The 17,606-nt window shown below is 45.1% G+C and overlaps 1 protein-coding gene across 1 annotated transcript in view; it reads right to left on the reverse strand.

Annotated features, from left to right (window-relative positions):
• Nucleotides 1–245: 245 nt before the first annotated feature.
• The window catches only part of igf2r (insulin like growth factor 2 receptor), a 52,717-nt gene continuing 35,356 nt past the window's right edge, over nucleotides 246–17,606 (reverse strand). Inside the window, exons 43-51 of the mRNA XM_014471545.2 lie at nucleotides 7,294–7,430; nucleotides 7,019–7,136; nucleotides 6,144–6,290; nucleotides 5,174–5,358; nucleotides 4,476–4,662; nucleotides 4,267–4,404; nucleotides 3,094–3,163; nucleotides 2,754–3,020; nucleotides 246–1,816 (exon numbers count right to left, since the gene is read on the reverse strand). Coding sequence (XP_014327031.1) covers nucleotides 1,694–1,816; nucleotides 2,754–3,020; nucleotides 3,094–3,163; nucleotides 4,267–4,404; nucleotides 4,476–4,662; nucleotides 5,174–5,358; nucleotides 6,144–6,290; nucleotides 7,019–7,136; nucleotides 7,294–7,430 — 1,372 coding nt within the window. The 3' untranslated portion in view covers nucleotides 246–1,693. The remainder of the gene's footprint in view (nucleotides 1,817–2,753; nucleotides 3,021–3,093; nucleotides 3,164–4,266; nucleotides 4,405–4,475; nucleotides 4,663–5,173; nucleotides 5,359–6,143; nucleotides 6,291–7,018; nucleotides 7,137–7,293; nucleotides 7,431–17,606) is intronic.

Consider the following 17,606-nt stretch of genomic DNA (forward strand, 5'->3'; position numbering starts at 1 on the left):
TGGTTGTGTCTAACATTAGTAAACTTTTAGTAAGTAACAAGGCTCCTAAATAAAGTTTGTTTTCTGTTTGAAATGAGGTTTTTGTTTCTGTACCCAGATCAACCCTGACGTGGTTTATTTGTACTGCTACACTCAATTCCTGTTTCTGATCCCAAGTTGGACACTGCAAAAAACACAAAATCTTACCAAGTATTTATGTCTAAATTCTAGTGCAAATATTTGAAATGAGACAAAACTAACTTACAAGTAACTTTTTAGGAAGATATAAGAGCTTGTTTTAGGTAAATAATTCCTTAACATTGATGAAAAAGTTCTAGTTCCATCGGTAGATTATATCTGCATACGGATTTATAACACAGGAAAAATGTTGTTACAAGTCAAATAATTTGCTAGTGGAAATGACACTTTCATCAATATTGAAGAATAATTTATTTAAGCTCATATCTTTCTGAAAAGTTACGTGTAAGTTAGTTTAGTCTTATTTCAAGTACACAACGGTATCTGTACTTGTTCAGGTTTTGTGTTTTTGAGGTGGAAACTGACTTTTTGGACAACAAAATGAAGCAAAAGTTTTTGCATTAATATCAGTTCAGATTTAGATGTTCATTATTTTTCTTTTAGCAAAATTGAAATAAATTTAGTTAGATTTGCAAAAAAAATTAGCACTCTTGTTTGACCTGTGTTTTTAATTTTGTCATTTTGTGGGAGTTGCTACTTTTCTTAATTCAATAGCATAAATTGGACAACAAAAGAGGATGTTTAAGAAAATATGAACCATTTTAAATCCTGGAATTACTCAAAACTAGAACATCTGAGCACTGATTCATTGGCAAACAAGTTGCCCAAAGACCGTGTAAAGAACACTGCAGATTGGTTTTATCTCTTACACCAAACAAATACTGATGCAAGTTAAACCTGCATGTTTTTGGCCAACTGTGAACTCTGACACTGAAAAATCTAAAACATTTTGGAGCAGAAACATCAGCAAGACCTGCAAACCAAAGTTGAGTCTATAACATAAAAGAGCAGGAAAAAAGTCTAGATTAGTGACTGAAATATGGCTTCCATTCTCCAGTTTCCCTTCAGTCGACCATCCATTCCCACTTCAGGCTGTCGTACAGAAAATCCGTTAAATAATCATAAAATAAACATGTGTGCGACACACCAAAGAGGTCGAGAAACAAAAAACAAACGCAACATGATCATCCATTTACAAAAAAACCTGTTCGCTGGACAAAACCATCAAGGAAGGCATCAAACTTTCTTTTTAAGGGGAAAGAAAGAAGAAAACCTGCTCTGCTAGCAGCTGTAAACAGTGTCTTCGTCCCTTAATAACGTTTCACCAGCTTCCAACACGTTCCTACAGGAAAACCTAACAAATGTTGTGCTGATTTCATCAAAGTGCTAAATTAATGGCACGAACTTATTAAAATTGAAAAATAAAAATAAAGAGTTGTGGTTTTCTCACCGAGGAACGTGTGCAATCGGGGTTTAGTTGAGAGACGCAGGTGCTAAAGGCCTGAAGAACAGTTTTAAATAATAAACCTCTCAATAAATTAAAATCAACACCGGCAGTTCGAGTCCGAATCGGCCGAGAAAAGGCGCAGCGGAGGGGAGAGAAAAAACGCAATCTGTTGGTTTTGCTGCTGCCGTCTTGGAGACATTCACTGAGAGAAGAGTTCAGGCGGTGACATCACACCCTGAGGAGATCCTCGTCGCTGTCGTCGTCCTCACGCTTCCGGCTGCGAGGTTTGCTGCTCTTCCTCGCCCTGTCCGACTCCTCCAACAAGCCCACCAGGTCTTCATCACTCTCCTCCTGGAATAAAAAAACAAATAGCACGCTGTGAGGCTTTGGAGACGATTTATTATCCCAGAAACTGTTGTGATAAACCAGAATATTCTAAACTGATTTTGCAAAAATCAAAAGTAAAGCAAGGATAAACAAAAACAAATTTCACTGGTTGATAAATTGTCACAGAAATTATTGTAAAAAATGATGCAATTCTTGTTTTGAGTCTAGATATTAATATCTGTATCAGTTCCGATGCTAAAAAAAATCTAGATTGGGTATCGGTGACAATGTGTCCAATCCATAAAGGCAGATCTATTCATTCTAATTCTATGCTTTGTGCTCTGAGTGATGCCATCCTTTATTTATTTTTGCATTATATTTAGAATTCCTAATTTCTAATTTCACTTTCTTGAACCATTTGAAAGACGTTTTGTTGCAGTTCATTTCTTTATTATTAATTTTACAGTCGCTGTTCTGACAGAACAAATTAAAGTTGTAGCTTATTAAGCTACTTGTGGGCGTGCCGTGGTGGCGTAGCGGTTAGCGCGACCCGTATTTGGAGGCCTTCAGTCCTCGACGCGGCCGTCGCAGGTTCGACTCCCGGACCCGACGATATTTGCCGCATGTCTTCCCCCCTCTCCTTCCCCGTTTCCTGTCAGCCTGCTGTCATATAAGGGACACTAGAGCCCACAAAAGACCCCCTGGAGGGGTAAAAAAAAAATAAAAAGATTGAAAAAAAAAAAAAAGCTACTGGTGTATTTAACTGAGCTGTACTGGTGCAGAATTAGCAAATAAATGTATATCTACATTTTAAATCAATTCAACGTTGTTTCTCTGTATCTGTGTTGTTGTCTGCAATGGATAATTTTATTATTTACACATAAATAAAATGGATTATGGCGTTTCTGTAAACAAAATTTGAGTTTAAAAAAATGACCGATCGACCGGCGTGACCTCTGACCTGGAGGACGGAGCTGCGCTGAGTCCTGGACGCCGCCGACGGTTTCAGCACTCTGACGCCCGGGACACTCAGCACCTCGTCCTCGCTGTCGTCGTCCTGCTCGTCCAGAGAGAACGAGCGCAGCCCGTCCGTGTTCACCGGCTTGGTCCTGATGTGGCCGTTGCTATGGTTACTCCCCCCGCGGTGCGAGGAGGAAGACAGAGGGGCTTCCAGTTCCTCCATCAGCCACTCCATCTCCTCCTCACCGCCTTCCTCATCCGTGTTGACCTGAGGTCAAAGGGCGGATTTAGCAGCAGCAAACTGAGAACTCCCGCGCTCTCTGAAGGCGGCAAGAACGAACCTTTGAATATTTATACGAGACTTGATTTCCTCTCTTGCAGCAGCCGGCGACCTTCTGCATCACGAGCTCCCTGAATGTTTGATGAGAGAGAAGAAACAAAAACTGATTTTTTTCTTAGGCTGATTTCACACCCCAACCAAAGTTGTAACATTTGTTTAATTTTCATTCGGTTCAGTTCGCTTTCACACCAAGTCAAAGCAAACTGATTGAAAAAACCGTTCCCCTCCTTGCCTGTAGGGGCGCTGCATGAAAATCTCTGAAGACGACACTGAGCAAGATTGAGCACTTTGGAAACATCAGAAATGCGCCGAGCTGACACAGATCAGCTGAGGTAGGCCTTGACCTCCGGCACACAGCTCTGTAAGGTCTGATTGTGTCTGATTGGTTTGTTGCCATGTCTTATGCAGAAATGCACTTCAAGAGCTTCCACTCTCCGGTTTTTGTATCCAGAGGCAACATGAATACGAAACATTTAGCTGACATGGTGGAGAATTATGTACATTTTTTATGATTCTTTGCTAAACAACCACAAAGACAAAATGACTGAAAACCTCAGAATGGGAATTACAACGTGGTCGTCCAGGGAGGAGGTCGTCTGCAGAAACTGTAAAAATAACTGAGGAAGTAATTCCATCCAAGCATCGGTTAATATGTACAATTTAATAAATGTGACACTTTAGCTCCATTTGCAAGGCAGACTGGAGTACATCATGAGAATCATTTTCAAAATCGAAGGCAGAATTTTTTTGACTCCAAAATCAATTTAGAATGGAATCGTGGCCTCAAAAATCCAAATTCAATCAAATTGTGAGTAAGAAACCGATTCCCAGCCCTAGTATTTACCCAGAATTCCCTGTTGTCGATCGTTTTCTGCTTTTTTAGCAGTCTCCGGTTCGCTTGACGTTCCCATCAGCATTCGAACTGAATCAGAGTTCACTTCAACCGAACAGAGACTGAGGTCTGTAGAGTTCATGAGCTCAACTACACATTCACACCTACAGAACAGTGAATATTTAAAAAACAATAAAAGTTTTTTGTTTTTAAGATGCAGTGTTGGCTTTTAAACCCTCAGATAATCTGTTTATATTTTCGTTTTCACTTCGTTTAGACAAACTGGACTTCCTAGAGACAATCGAACTGCAGTTTAATTAAGACGGACTGAACAGGACTTACCTTCGTTCTCTTTTGTGCAGCAGATATCCCAGCAGACAGACGACCAGAACCACCAGCAGGAGGGTCAGCATTATTCCCATCGCCTGGCTGCGGCGGGAAGAATCGATGTCGCCGTCCGACGTCTGACGATCGATGGTTCTGCAGAGAATCGACCTCCGTTTGAGTAAAACCTCTAAAACGAGGCGTGAAGTCAGGAGACGTTTACTCACATCAGCCCACACACGGCTTCTGTGTGCCACACAAACAGGTACTGGCAGTCGTCCGTCTCCAGCAGGAACTCTGGGATGCCGACGCCGACCGACGGGCTGCAGTAGAACGTGATGGTGGAGTAGACGGTTCTATTCTCCTCGTTGTGGCACTTGGAGTCCGAGGGAACGAGAACGTCCAGGTCTCCTCCTGGAGATGCCAAGCAAAGACCTTAGGCCTGACATTTAAAGACTTTTTATGACTTTCTAATAACTTGTTGTTTGCTTCATACATTCATCTGAAAGCCCCAAAATTCCTCAAGATTTTCACCGATGTTTAATTAAACTTGTTCTGATTCCGAGCCACAGGAAGGCGTTCGTCTCTTCTTTGTCTAGTGGCTGTTCTGGCGTTTGAAGCAGGTTGATCAAAGTGCCTCTGACAGCCTTTTTTTTTTTTTTTAAACTTATCAGAACTTGAAATTCTTGGCAGCCTTCACTTCTCCTGAGTTTTGACCCTTCAGATTTTTGATTCAGGCCGGATCCAAAGTTGAACACCTTTTTTTTTTTAGATCAACTTTGCAATGCTGAGCTTTGAGGAAGCTAATCACAATGCTAACAGGATTAGCAGGTCTGCTGCTGATCGGAGTAAACTTGAACAAAAGGACAGAGGAACCAGCTTTTCTACAACAATCGCAGGTTTTGGTGTTAACCACATAAATTACCGTTAATGTAATACTTGGCCTTGTCAGAGGAGCCAATCTTGCGCCTGTAGTCTGCGTTCAGCTGCACCTGGCAGATGTTTGCACCAAGGCACTTCGGCAGGGAGTTGTTGGTGATGCCGGACAGCTGGATGTGGTAGATGTAACGGTCGCCGTTGGTACGGATGTCGCCAGATGCCTGATGTGGTCTGACAGAAATAAATAGTTTGCACATTTAATTTTGGGCTGAAACTAATGATTGTTTTAGAATTTGATTAATCGGATAAAAACAATTGGAACTTTTCACTGATTTTTCATCTAATTCTTTTTTAAACAGTATTAAAAATTCATAAAAAGATGCAATAAACAATTGAATTTCTTTACTAAATAAGAAAATAAACATGTAATTGCATAAAATAAAATAACATTTCGGTATTCCCTTAGTGCACATTTGATGCTAAAAATACTTCAATTTAATTTATTTATATGGCACCAATTGGTGCCATCAATCATCAACATGTGAAAAGCTTTCTGCTTGACTCATTCAAACAGTGTGAAGCTCTGTTGATTAACTTTTGGATTCACTAATTAATAATTTGATAGAAAAGATGCTTCATAAGAGATTTTTTTAAACTAAATTTAAACCAGATGAAGTTAAAACAGTGCCACTCGAAATGTTTATAGCTTTGGCTTAATTACCGCTCTGACTATTATTCTCTCAGTAAACGCATTTTATAAGTCTGTATACGCCACTTAACGATTAATTGATTACCAATTGGTTGACAATGATTTCAGTAATCAATTAATCACGATAATTTCAGATTTTACAATAAAACTATCAATTCAGAGCAGATTTTTGAGGTTATCCTAATTAGTTTGGTGAAGATGAAAAAGTTCTTGAATGAAAACTTGGACTGTTAAACTTTTGTCTCTGTTGTACAGCAGGTTGGTTCCTGTAATATTATAAACATTAATATGACACTGTATGGGTTACCTGGTGTAGAGTTCTCCCAGATTCAGACTGGTTCCGGTGTCGGGAACCTTTATCATCCCGTTCTCGATATGGACCTCCTGCGGCTTCACAGCGCAGGCCAGGCGAGTCTCCCAGCCAATCACAAACTCACAGGTCGCCATGTCGACCCTGTTCCACGCACAGAACAGGAACCATCATGGAGGACTTCACTGACTCGCATTCACATTTACACTGAATAAAGACGAAACCTCAGACACGGCGGGAAATATCAGGTGAAAGTGAAACTTTATGAGGAAATTATTCAGTTTTAGCTAATAAACATCCTAAAAATGAAATATGAGATAAATCCTGAGCTAGAGAGAAGAGAGAGTTTATTTTATAATGTTCATAAACACTTTAATGCAAAGGATTAGAGTCAAGGAAGGAGAAGAAAGGAAAGAAGGAAAAAAGAAGACATTTTACAGACGAAAAAGAAACCAGAAAAGGGGAGGATATGAAATATTTTAAAGATAAAGAGAAAGAAACACAGAAAGAAAGAAAAGAGAGAAAGGAAAAAGACAGAAAGCAATAAGGAAACCAATAAAGGAAGAAGTCAGGATAGGAAAAATGCAGGAAACAGAATGACACAAAAAAGGAGAGAATAAGAAAATGAGTCTGTGTGTGAGGAAGAGATGAAAGTCATGAAGAAGGAAGGAAATATTTTCTAGATTTCTACAGATGTGGAAATCACTGCCTGCAGCATCACATGTGGAAGCTAAGATAGCATAACTGATTTGAACAAATCAGCCCCTTAATGTCCCAAAACAAAAATATCTTCCTTTAGATAATGAATTAGTGTAACATGTCTGACAATTTTCCAGGTGAAACATGTAAGATCTGTGTTTGTTGCGTTTTACCTGAGGAGTGACGGGTGACCCACAGTGGAGCCGCAGCTCAGCTGGATCACCGTTTTGGCCTTCAAACTGTTACCGCACACATCGTCTCCGTCTGAATAGTTCACGTTTATCTTTCCACCTGTGGAGGAACGCAAACCTGATGAAGAGGCTTGACATTTACAAAACAACTGGAAGGCAAAACTTTAGAAAACAGCAGAACCTGTGGTTCGAAAACTACTTTTAAAATGTTTCCGTTGGGGGAAAATATTTCCTGTTATAATCTGTGCATTTCCTACCAGTGTAGCTCATTTTCTGGGTGTAAGCCCAACCCAGGGTCTGAGTCTGTCCGGATTTGGAGTGTCGACACACCGTCGCCCCCGTTGGACAGCTGGTCAGCCCACCATAGATTCCCTGACACAGGTTGAAGTAATACCTGCAGGAAGGGATCCACATTTATAGAGTCAATGTTGCTAAACGCACCATTAATCACTCAGGCTTAAAACATTTAAGAATGTATTTTGAATCATAAAAAAATCTAAGGAAGTTAGCTTCAGCCTTTGTTTAAATCTGGATTTACCGCATCTGCCTTCTTCTGTTGCAAAATTATGGCATCAAATTTTGAAATGCAACATGGCCGCTTGTGACTGCAGATCGGATATGATGTAGTTCTACATATGAAAATGGCACTAATTGATTTTTTTGTTGTGAAAAGATCAGAATCTGGCTGTTTAGACTGTCATGAATAGTTTGGGTTCATAGGTCAATCTCCTGTTAGTTTGGCATTCAGAAGTGCTGCAATGGTTCAATGAAAGCCATAAGATTTTAATTTCGCCAAAAGGTTTCTCCTTCCTCTTAATTACACTCTTTGAATTAACGTCTCACATAAAACGCCAGTAACTCTACTAAAGTTTCTAATTGTAATGTGACAAAATGTAAAACAGTCGGAGTGGTGTGAACATTTTTCCAAATGAACTGGACCTCATCAGTGAGTCATTAAGTTCTGCAGAGGTCTGTTAATCACTCATCGGTTTAAAGCAGAAATGTTAAAGCGGGACATCGCCTAAACCAAAGGTCACATCAACGCCTAAACCAGAGGTCACATCAACGCCTAAACCAGAGGTCACATCAACGCCTAAACCAGAGGTCACATCAACGCCTAAACCAGAGGTCACATCAACGCCTAAACCAGAGGTCACATCAACGCCTAAACCAGAGGTCACATCATCGCCTAAACCAAAGGTCACATCAACGCCTAAACCAGAGGTCACATCATCGCCTAAACCAGAGGTCACATCAACGCCTAAACCAGAGGTCACATCAACGCCTAAACCAGAGGTCACATCAACGCCTAAACCAGAGGTCACATCAACGCCTAAACCAAAGGTCACATCATCGCCTAAACCAGAGGTCACATCATCGCCTAAACCAAAGGTCACATCATCGCCTAAACCAGAGGTCACATCATCGCCTAAACCAGAGGTCACATCAACGCCTAAACCAGAGGTCACATCATCGCCTAAACCAGAGGTCACATCAACGCCTAAACCAGAGGTCACATCAACGCCTAAACCAGAGGTCACATCATCGCCTAAACCAGAGGTCACATCAACGCCTAAACCAGAGGTCACATCAACGCCTAAACCAGAGGTCACATCATCGCCTATACCAGAGGTCACATCAACGCCTAAACCAGAGGTCACATCATCGCCTAAACCAAAGGTCACATCAACGCCTAAACCAGAGGTCACATCAACGCCTAAACCAGAGGTCACATCAACGCCTAAACCAGAGGTCACATCAACGCCTAAACCAGAGGTCACATCAACGCCTAACCAGAGGTCACATCATCGCCTAAACCAGAGGTCACATCAACGCCTAAACCAGAGGTCACATCATCGCCTAAACCAGAGGTCACATCAACGCCTAAACCAGAGGTCACATCATCGCCTAAACCAGAGGTCACATCAACGCCTAAACCAGAGGTCACATCAACGCCTAAACCAGAGGTCACATCATCGCCTAAACCAAAGGTCACATCAACGCCTAAACCAGAGGTCACATCATCGCCTAAACCAGAGGTCACATCAACGCCTAAACCAGAGGTCACATCAACGCCTAAACCAGAGGTCACATCAACGCCTAAACCAGAGGTCACATCATCGCCTAAACCAGAGGTCACATCAACGCCTAAACCAGAGGTCACATCAACGCCTAAACCAGAGGTCACATCATCGCCTAAACCAGAGGTCACATCAACGCCTAAACCAGAGGTCACATCATCGCCTAAACCAGAGGTCACATCAACGCCTAAACCAGAGGTCACATCATCGCCTAAACCAGAGGTCACATCAACGCCTAAACCAGAGGTCACATCAACGCCTAAACCAGAGGTCACATCAACGCCTAAACGAGAGGTCACATCAACGCCTAAACCAGAGGTCACATCAACGCCTAAACCAGAGGTCACATCAACGCCTAAACCAGAGGTCACATCAACGCCTAAACCAAAGGTCACATCGCCTAAACCAAAGGTCACATCAACGCCTAAACCAGAGGTCACATCATCGCCTAAACGAGAGGTCACATCAACGCCTAAACCAGAGGTCACATCAACGCCTAAACCAGAGGTCACATCAACGCCTAAACCAGAGGTCACATCATCGCCTAAACCAGAGGTCACATCAACGCCTAAACCAGAGGTCACATCAACGCCTAAACCAGAGGTCACATCATCGCCTAAACCAGAGGTCACATCATCGCCTAAACCAGAGGTCACATCAACGCCTAAACCAAAGGTCACATCATCGCCTAAACCAGAGGTCACATCATCGCCTAAACCAAAGGTCACATCATCGCCTAAACCAGAGGTCACATCATCGCCTAAACCAGAGGTCACATCAACGCCTAAACCAGAGGTCACATCATCGCCTAAACCAGAGGTCACATCAACGCCTAAACCAGAGTCACATCAACGCCTAAACCAGAGGTCACATCATCGCCTAAACCAGAGGTCACATCAACGCCTAAACCAGAGGTCACATCAACGCCTAAACCAGAGGTCACATCATCGCCTAAACCAGAGGTCACATCAACGCCTAAACCAGAGGTCACATCATCGCCTAAACCAAAGGTCACATCAACGCCTAAACCAGAGGTCACATCAACGCCTAAACCAGAGGTCACATCAACGCCTAAACCAGAGGTCACATCAACGCCTAAACCAGAGGTCACATCAACGCCTAAACCAGAGGTCACATCATCGCCTAAACCAGAGGTCACATCAACGCCTAAACCAGAGGTCACATCATCGCCTAAACCAGAGGTCACATCAACGCCTAAACCAGAGGTCACATCAACGCCTAAACCAGAGGTCACATCAACGCCTAAACCAGAGGTCACATCATCGCCTAAACCAAAGGTCACATCAACGCCTAAACCAGAGGTCACATCAACGCCTAAACCAGAGGTCACATCAACGCCTAAACCAGAGGTCACATCAACGCCTAAACCAGAGGTCACATCAACGCCTAAACCAGAGGTCACATCATCGCCTAAACCAAAGGTCACATCAACGCCTAAACCAGAGGTCACATCATCGCCTAAACCAGAGGTCACATCAACGCCTAAACCAGAGGTCACATCAACGCCTAAACCAGAGGTCACATCAACGCCTAAACCAGAGGTCACATCAACGCCTAAACCAGAGGTCACATCAACGCCTAAACCAGAGGTCACATCATCGCCTAAACCAAAGGTCACATCAAGTCAACGCCTAAACCAGAGGTCACATCAACGCCTAAACCAGAGGTCACATCACCTAACCAGAGGTCACATCAACGCCTAAACCAGAGGTCACATCATCGCCTAAACCAGAGGTCACATCATCGCCTAAACCAGAGGTCACTTCAACGCCTAAACCAGAGGTCACATCAACGCCTAAACCAGAGGTCACATCAACGCCTAAACCAGAGGTCACATCATCGCCTAAACCAAAGGTCACATCAACGCCTAAACCAGAGGTCACATCAACGCCTAAACCAGAGGTCACATCAACGCCTAAACCAGAGGTCACATCAACGCCTAAACCAGAGGTCACATCACGCCTAAACCAGAGGTCACATCATCGCCTAAACCAAAGGTCACATCATCGCCTAAACCAGAGGTCACATCAACGCCTAAACCAGAGGTCACATCAACGCCTAAACCAGAGGTCACATCAACGCCTAAACCAGAGGTCACATCATCGCCTAAACCAGAGGTCACATCAACGCCTAAACCAGAGGTCACATCATCGCCTAAACCAGAGGTCACATCATCGCCTAAACCAAAGGTCACATCATCGCCTAAACCAAAGGTCACATCATCGCCTAAACCAGAGGTCACATCAACGCCTAAACCAGAGGTCACATCAACGCCTAAACCAGAGGTCACATCATCGCCTAAACCAGAGGTCACATCAACGCCTAAACCAGAGGTCACATCAACGCCTAAACCAGAGGTCACATCATCGCCTAAACCAAAGGTCACATCATCGCCTAAACCAGAGGTCACATCAACGCCTAAACCAGAGGTCACATCAACGCCTAAACCAGAGGTCACATCAACGCCTAAACCAGAGGTCACATCATCGCCTAAACCAGAGGTCACATCAACGCCTAAACCAGAGGTCACATCAACGCCTAAACCAGAGGTCACATCATCGCCTAAACCAGAGGTCACATCAACGCCTAAACCAGAGGTCACATCATCGCCTAAACCAGAGGTCACATCATCGCCTAAACCAGAGGTCACATCAACGCCTAAACCAGAGGTCACATCATCGCCTAAACCAAAGGTCACATCATCGCCTAAACCAGAGGTCACATCAACGCCTAAACCAGAGGTCACATCAACGCCTAAACCAGAGGTCACATCATCGCCTAAACCAGAGGTCACATCAACGCCTAAACCAGAGGTCACATCAACGCCTAAACCAGAGGTCACATCATCGCCTAAACCAGAGGTCACATCAACGCCTAAACCAGAGGTCACATCAACGCCTAAACCAGAGGTCACATCAACGCCTAAACCAGAGGTCACATCAACGCCTAAACCAGAGGTCACATCAACGCCTAAACCAGAGGTCACATCAACGCCTAAACCAGAGGTCACATCAACGCCTAAACCAGAGGTCACATCATCGCCTAAACCAAAGGTCACATCAACGCCTAAACCAGAGGTCACATCAACGCCTAAACCAGAGGTCACATCAACGCCTAAACCAGAGGTCACATCAACGCCTAAACCAGAGGTCACATCAACGCCCTAAACCAGAGGTCACATCATCGCCTAAACCAAAGGTCACATCAACGCCTAAACCAGAGGTCACATCAACGCCTAAACCAGAGGTCACATCAACGCCTAAACCAGAGGTCACATCAACGCCTAAACCAGAGGTCACATCAACGCCTAAACCACAGGTCACATCATCGCCTAAACCAGAGGTCACATCATCGCCTAAACCAAAGGTCACATCATCGCCTAAACCAGAGGTCACATCATCGCCTAAACCAGAGGTCACATCAACGCCTAAACCAGAGGTCACATCATCGCCTAAACCAGAGGTCACATCAACGCCTAAACCAGAGGTCACATCAACGCCTAAACCAGAGGTCACATCATCGCCTAAACCAGAGGTCACATCAACGCCTAAACCAGAGGTCACAACAACGCCTAAACCAGAGGTCACAACAACGCCTAAACCAGAGGTCACATCAACGCCTAAACCAGAGGTCACATCATCGCCTATACCAGAGGTCACATCAACGCCTAAACCAGAGGTCACATCATCGCCTAAACCAAAGGTCACATCAACGCCTAAACCAGAGGTCACATCAACGCCTAAACCAGAGGTCACATCAACGCCTAAACCAGAGGTCACATCAACGCCTAAACCAGAGGTCACATCAACGCCTAAACCAGAGGTCACATCATCGCCTAAACCAGAGGTCACATCAACGCCTAAACCAGAGGTCACATCATTGCCTAAACCAGAGGTCACATCAACGCCTAAACCAGAGGTCACATCATCGCCTAAACCAGAGGTCACATCAACGCCTAAACCAGAGGTCACATCAACGCCTAAACCAGAGGTCACATCATCGCCTAAACCAAAGGTCACATCAACGCCTAAACCAGAGGTCACATCAACGCCTAAACCAGAGGTCACATCAACGCCTAAACCAGAGGTCACATCAACGCCTAAACCAGAGGTCACATCATCGCCTAAACCAAAGGTCACATCAACGCCTAAACCAGAGGTCACATCATCGCCTAAACCAGAGGTCACATCAACGCCTAAACCAGAGGTCACATCAACGCCTAAACCAGAGGTCACATCAACGCCTAAACCAGAGGTCACATCATCGCCTAAACCAGAGGTCACATCAACGCCTAAACCAGAGGTCACATCAACGCCTAAACCAGAGGTCACATCATCGCCTAAACCAGAGGTCACATCAACGCCTAAACCAGAGGTCACATCATCGCCTAAACCAGAGGTCACATCAACGCCTAAACCAGAGGTCACATCATCGCCTAAACCAGAGGTCACATCAACGCCTAAACCAGAGGTCACATCAACGCCTAAACCAGAGGTCACATCAACGCCTAAACCAGAGGTCACATCAACGCCTAAACCAGAGGTCACATCAACGCCTAAACCAGAGGTCACATCAACGCCTAAACCAGAGGTCACATCATCGCCTAAACCAAAGGTCACATCAACGCCTAAACCAGAGGTCACATCAACGCCTAAACCAGAGGTCACATCAACGCCTAAACCAGAGGTCACATCAACGCCTAAACCAGAGGTCACATCAACGCCTAAACCAGAGGTCACATCAACGCCTAAACCAGAGGTCACATCATCGCCTAAACCAAAGGTCACATCAACGCCTAAACCAAAGGTCACATCAACGCCTAAACCAGAGGTCACATCATCGGCCTAAACGAGAGGTCACATCAACGCCTAAACCAGAGGTCACATCAACGCCTAAACCAGAGGTCACATCAACGCCTAAACCAGAGGTCACATCATCGCCTAAACCAGAGGTCACATCAACGCCTAAACCAGAGGTCACATCAACGCCTAAACCAGAGGTCACATCATCGCCTAAACCAGAGGACACATCATCGCCTAAACCAGAGGTCACATCAACGCCTAAACCAAAGGTCACATCATCGCCTAAACCAGAGGTCACATCATCGCCTAAACCAAAGGTCACATCATCGCCTAAACCAGAGGTCACATCATCGCCTAAACCAGAGGTCACATCAACGCCTAAACCAGAGGTCACATCATCGCCTAAACCAGAGGTCACATCAACGCCTAAACCAGAGGTCACATCAACGCCTAAACCAGAGGTCACATCATCGCCTAAACCAGAGGTCACATCAACGCCTAAACCAGAGGTCACATCAACGCCTAAACCAGAGGTCACATCATCGCCTAAACCAGAGGTCACATCAACGCCTAAACCAGAGGTCACATCATCGCCTAAACCAAAGGTCACATCAACGCCTAAACCAGAGGTCACATCAACGCCTAAACCAGAGGTCACATCAACGCCTAAACCAGAGGTCACATCATCGCCTAAACCAAAGGTCACATCAACGCCTAAACCAGAGGTCACATCATCGCCTAAACCAGAGGTCACATCAACGCCTAAACCAGAGGTCACATCAACGCCTAAACCAGAGGTCACATCAACGCCTAAACCAGAGGTCACATCATCGCCTAAACCAGAGGTCACATCAACGCCTAAACCAGAGGTCACATCAACGCCTAAACCAGAGGTCACATCATCGCCTAAACCAGAGGTCACATCAACGACTAAACCAGAGGTCACATCAACGCCTAAACCAGAGGTCACATCATCGCTCCTAAACCAGAGGTCACATCAACGCCTAAACCAGAGGTCACATCATCGCCTAAACCAGAGGTCACATCATCGCCTAAACCAGAGGTCACATCAACGCCTAAACCAGAGGTCACATCATCGCCTAAACCAGAGGTCACATCATCGCCTAAACCAGAGGTCACATCAACGCCTAAACCAGAGGTCACATCAACGCCTAAACCAGAGGTCACATCATCGCCTAAACCAGAGGTCACATCATCGCCTAAACCAGAGGTCACATCAACGCCTAAACCAGAGGTCACATCATCGCCTAAACCAGAGGTCACATCAACGCCTAAACCAGAGGTCACATCATCGCCTAAACAAAGGTCAATCAAGCCTAAACCAGAGGTCACATCAACGCCTAAACCAGAGGTCACATCAACGCCTAAACCAGAGGTCACATCAACGCCTAAACCAGAGGTCACATCAACGCCTAAACCAGAGGTCACATCAACGCCTAAACCAGAGGTCACATCAACGCCTAAACCAGAGGTCACATCAACGCCTAAACCAGAGGTCACATCAACGCCTAAACCAGAGTCACATCAACGCCTAAACCAGAGGTCACATCATCGCCCTAAACAAGAGGTCACATCAACGCCTAAACCAGAGGTCACATCAACGCCTAAACCAGAGGTCACATCAACGCCTAAACCAGAGGTCACATCAACGCCTAAACCAGAGGTCACATCAACGCCTAAACCAGAGGGTCACATCAACGCCTAAACCAGAGGTCACATCACGCCTAAACCAAAGGTCACATCAACGCTACTAAACCAAAGGTCACATCAACGCCAACCAAGAGGTCACATCACGCCTTCAGCACATCCACGAGAGGTCACATCAACGCCTAAACCAGAGGTCACATCAACGCTAACCAGAGGTCACATCAACGCCTAAACAGAGGTCACATCATCGCCTAAACCAGAGGTCACATCACGCCTAAAACCAGAGGTCACATCAACGCCTAACCAGAGGTACATCATCGCCTAAACCAGAGGTCACATCATCGCCTAAACCAGAGGTCACATCAACGCCTAAACCAAAGGTCACATCATCGCCTAAACCAGAGGTCACATCATCGCCTAAACCAAAGGTCACATCATCGCCTTAAACCAGAGGTCACATCATCGCCTAAACCAGAGGTCACAATCAACGCCTAAACCAGAGGTCAAATCATCGCCTAAACCAGAGGTCAAATCAACGCCTAACCAGAGGTCACATCAACGCCCTAAACCAGAGGTCACATCATCGCCTCTAAACCAGAGGTCACATAAACGCCTAAACCAGAGGGTCACATCAACGCCTAAACCAGATGGTCACATCATCGCCTAAACCAGAGGTCACATCATACGCCTAAACCAGAGGTCACATCCATCGCCTAAACCAAAGGTCACATCAACGCCTAAACCAGAGGTCACATCAACGCCTAAACCAGAGGTCACATCAACGCCTAAACCAGAGGTCACATCATCGCCTAAACCAAAGGTCACATCAACGCCTAAACCAGAGGTCACATCATCGCCTAAACCAGAGGTCACATCAACGCCTAAACCAGAGGTCACATCAACGCCTAAACCAGAGGTCACATCAACGCCTAAACCAGAGGTCACATCATCGCCTAAACCAGAGGTCACATCAACGCCTAAACCAGAGGTCACATCAACGCCTAAACCAGAGGTCACATCATCGCCTAAACCAGAGGTCACATCAACGACTAAACCAGAGGTCACATCAACGCCTAAACCAGAGGTCACATCATCGCCTAAACCAGAGGTCACATCAACGCCTAAACCAGAGGTCACATCATCGCCTAAACCAGAGGTCACATCATCGCCTAAACCAGAGGTCACATCAACGCCTAAACCAGAGGTCACATCATCGCCTAAACCAGAGGTCACATCATCGCCTAAACCAGAGGTCACATCAACGCCTAAACCAGAGGTCACATCAACGCCTAAACCAGAGGTCACATCAACGCCTAAACCAGAGGTCACATCATCGCCTAAACCAGAGGTCACATCATCGCCTAAACCAGAGGTCACATCATCGCCTAAACCAGAGGTCACATCAACGCCTAAACCAGAGGTCACATCAACGCCTAAACCAGAGGTCACATCATCGCCTAAACCAGAGGTCACATCAACGCCTAAACCAGAGGTCACATCATCGCCTAAACCAAAGGTCACATCAACGCCTAAACCAGAGGTCACATCAACGCCTAAACCAGAGGTCACATCAACGCCTAAACCAGAGGTCACATCAACGCCTAAACCAGAGGTCACATCAACGCCTAAACCAGAGGTCACATCAACGCCTAAACCAGAGGTCACATCATCGCCTAAACCAGAGGTCACATCAACGCCTAAACCAGAGGTCACATCATCGCCTAAACCAGAGGTCACATCAACGCCTAAACCAGAGGTCACATCATCGCCTAAACCAGAGGTCACATCATCGCCTAAACCAGAGGTCACATCAACGCCTAAACCAGAGGTCACATCAACGCCTAAACCAGAGGTCACATCAACGCCTAAACCAGAGGTCACATCATCGCCTAAACCAAAGGTCACATCAACGCCTAAACCAGAGGTCACATCAACGCCTAAACCAGAGGTCACATCAACGCCTAAACCAGAGGTCACATCAACGCCTAAACCAGAGGT

This window comes from Xiphophorus maculatus, chromosome 15 (genome assembly GCF_002775205.1).
Source record: "Xiphophorus maculatus strain JP 163 A chromosome 15, X_maculatus-5.0-male, whole genome shotgun sequence".
NCBI classification, from domain to species: domain Eukaryota; kingdom Metazoa; phylum Chordata; class Actinopteri; order Cyprinodontiformes; family Poeciliidae; genus Xiphophorus; species Xiphophorus maculatus.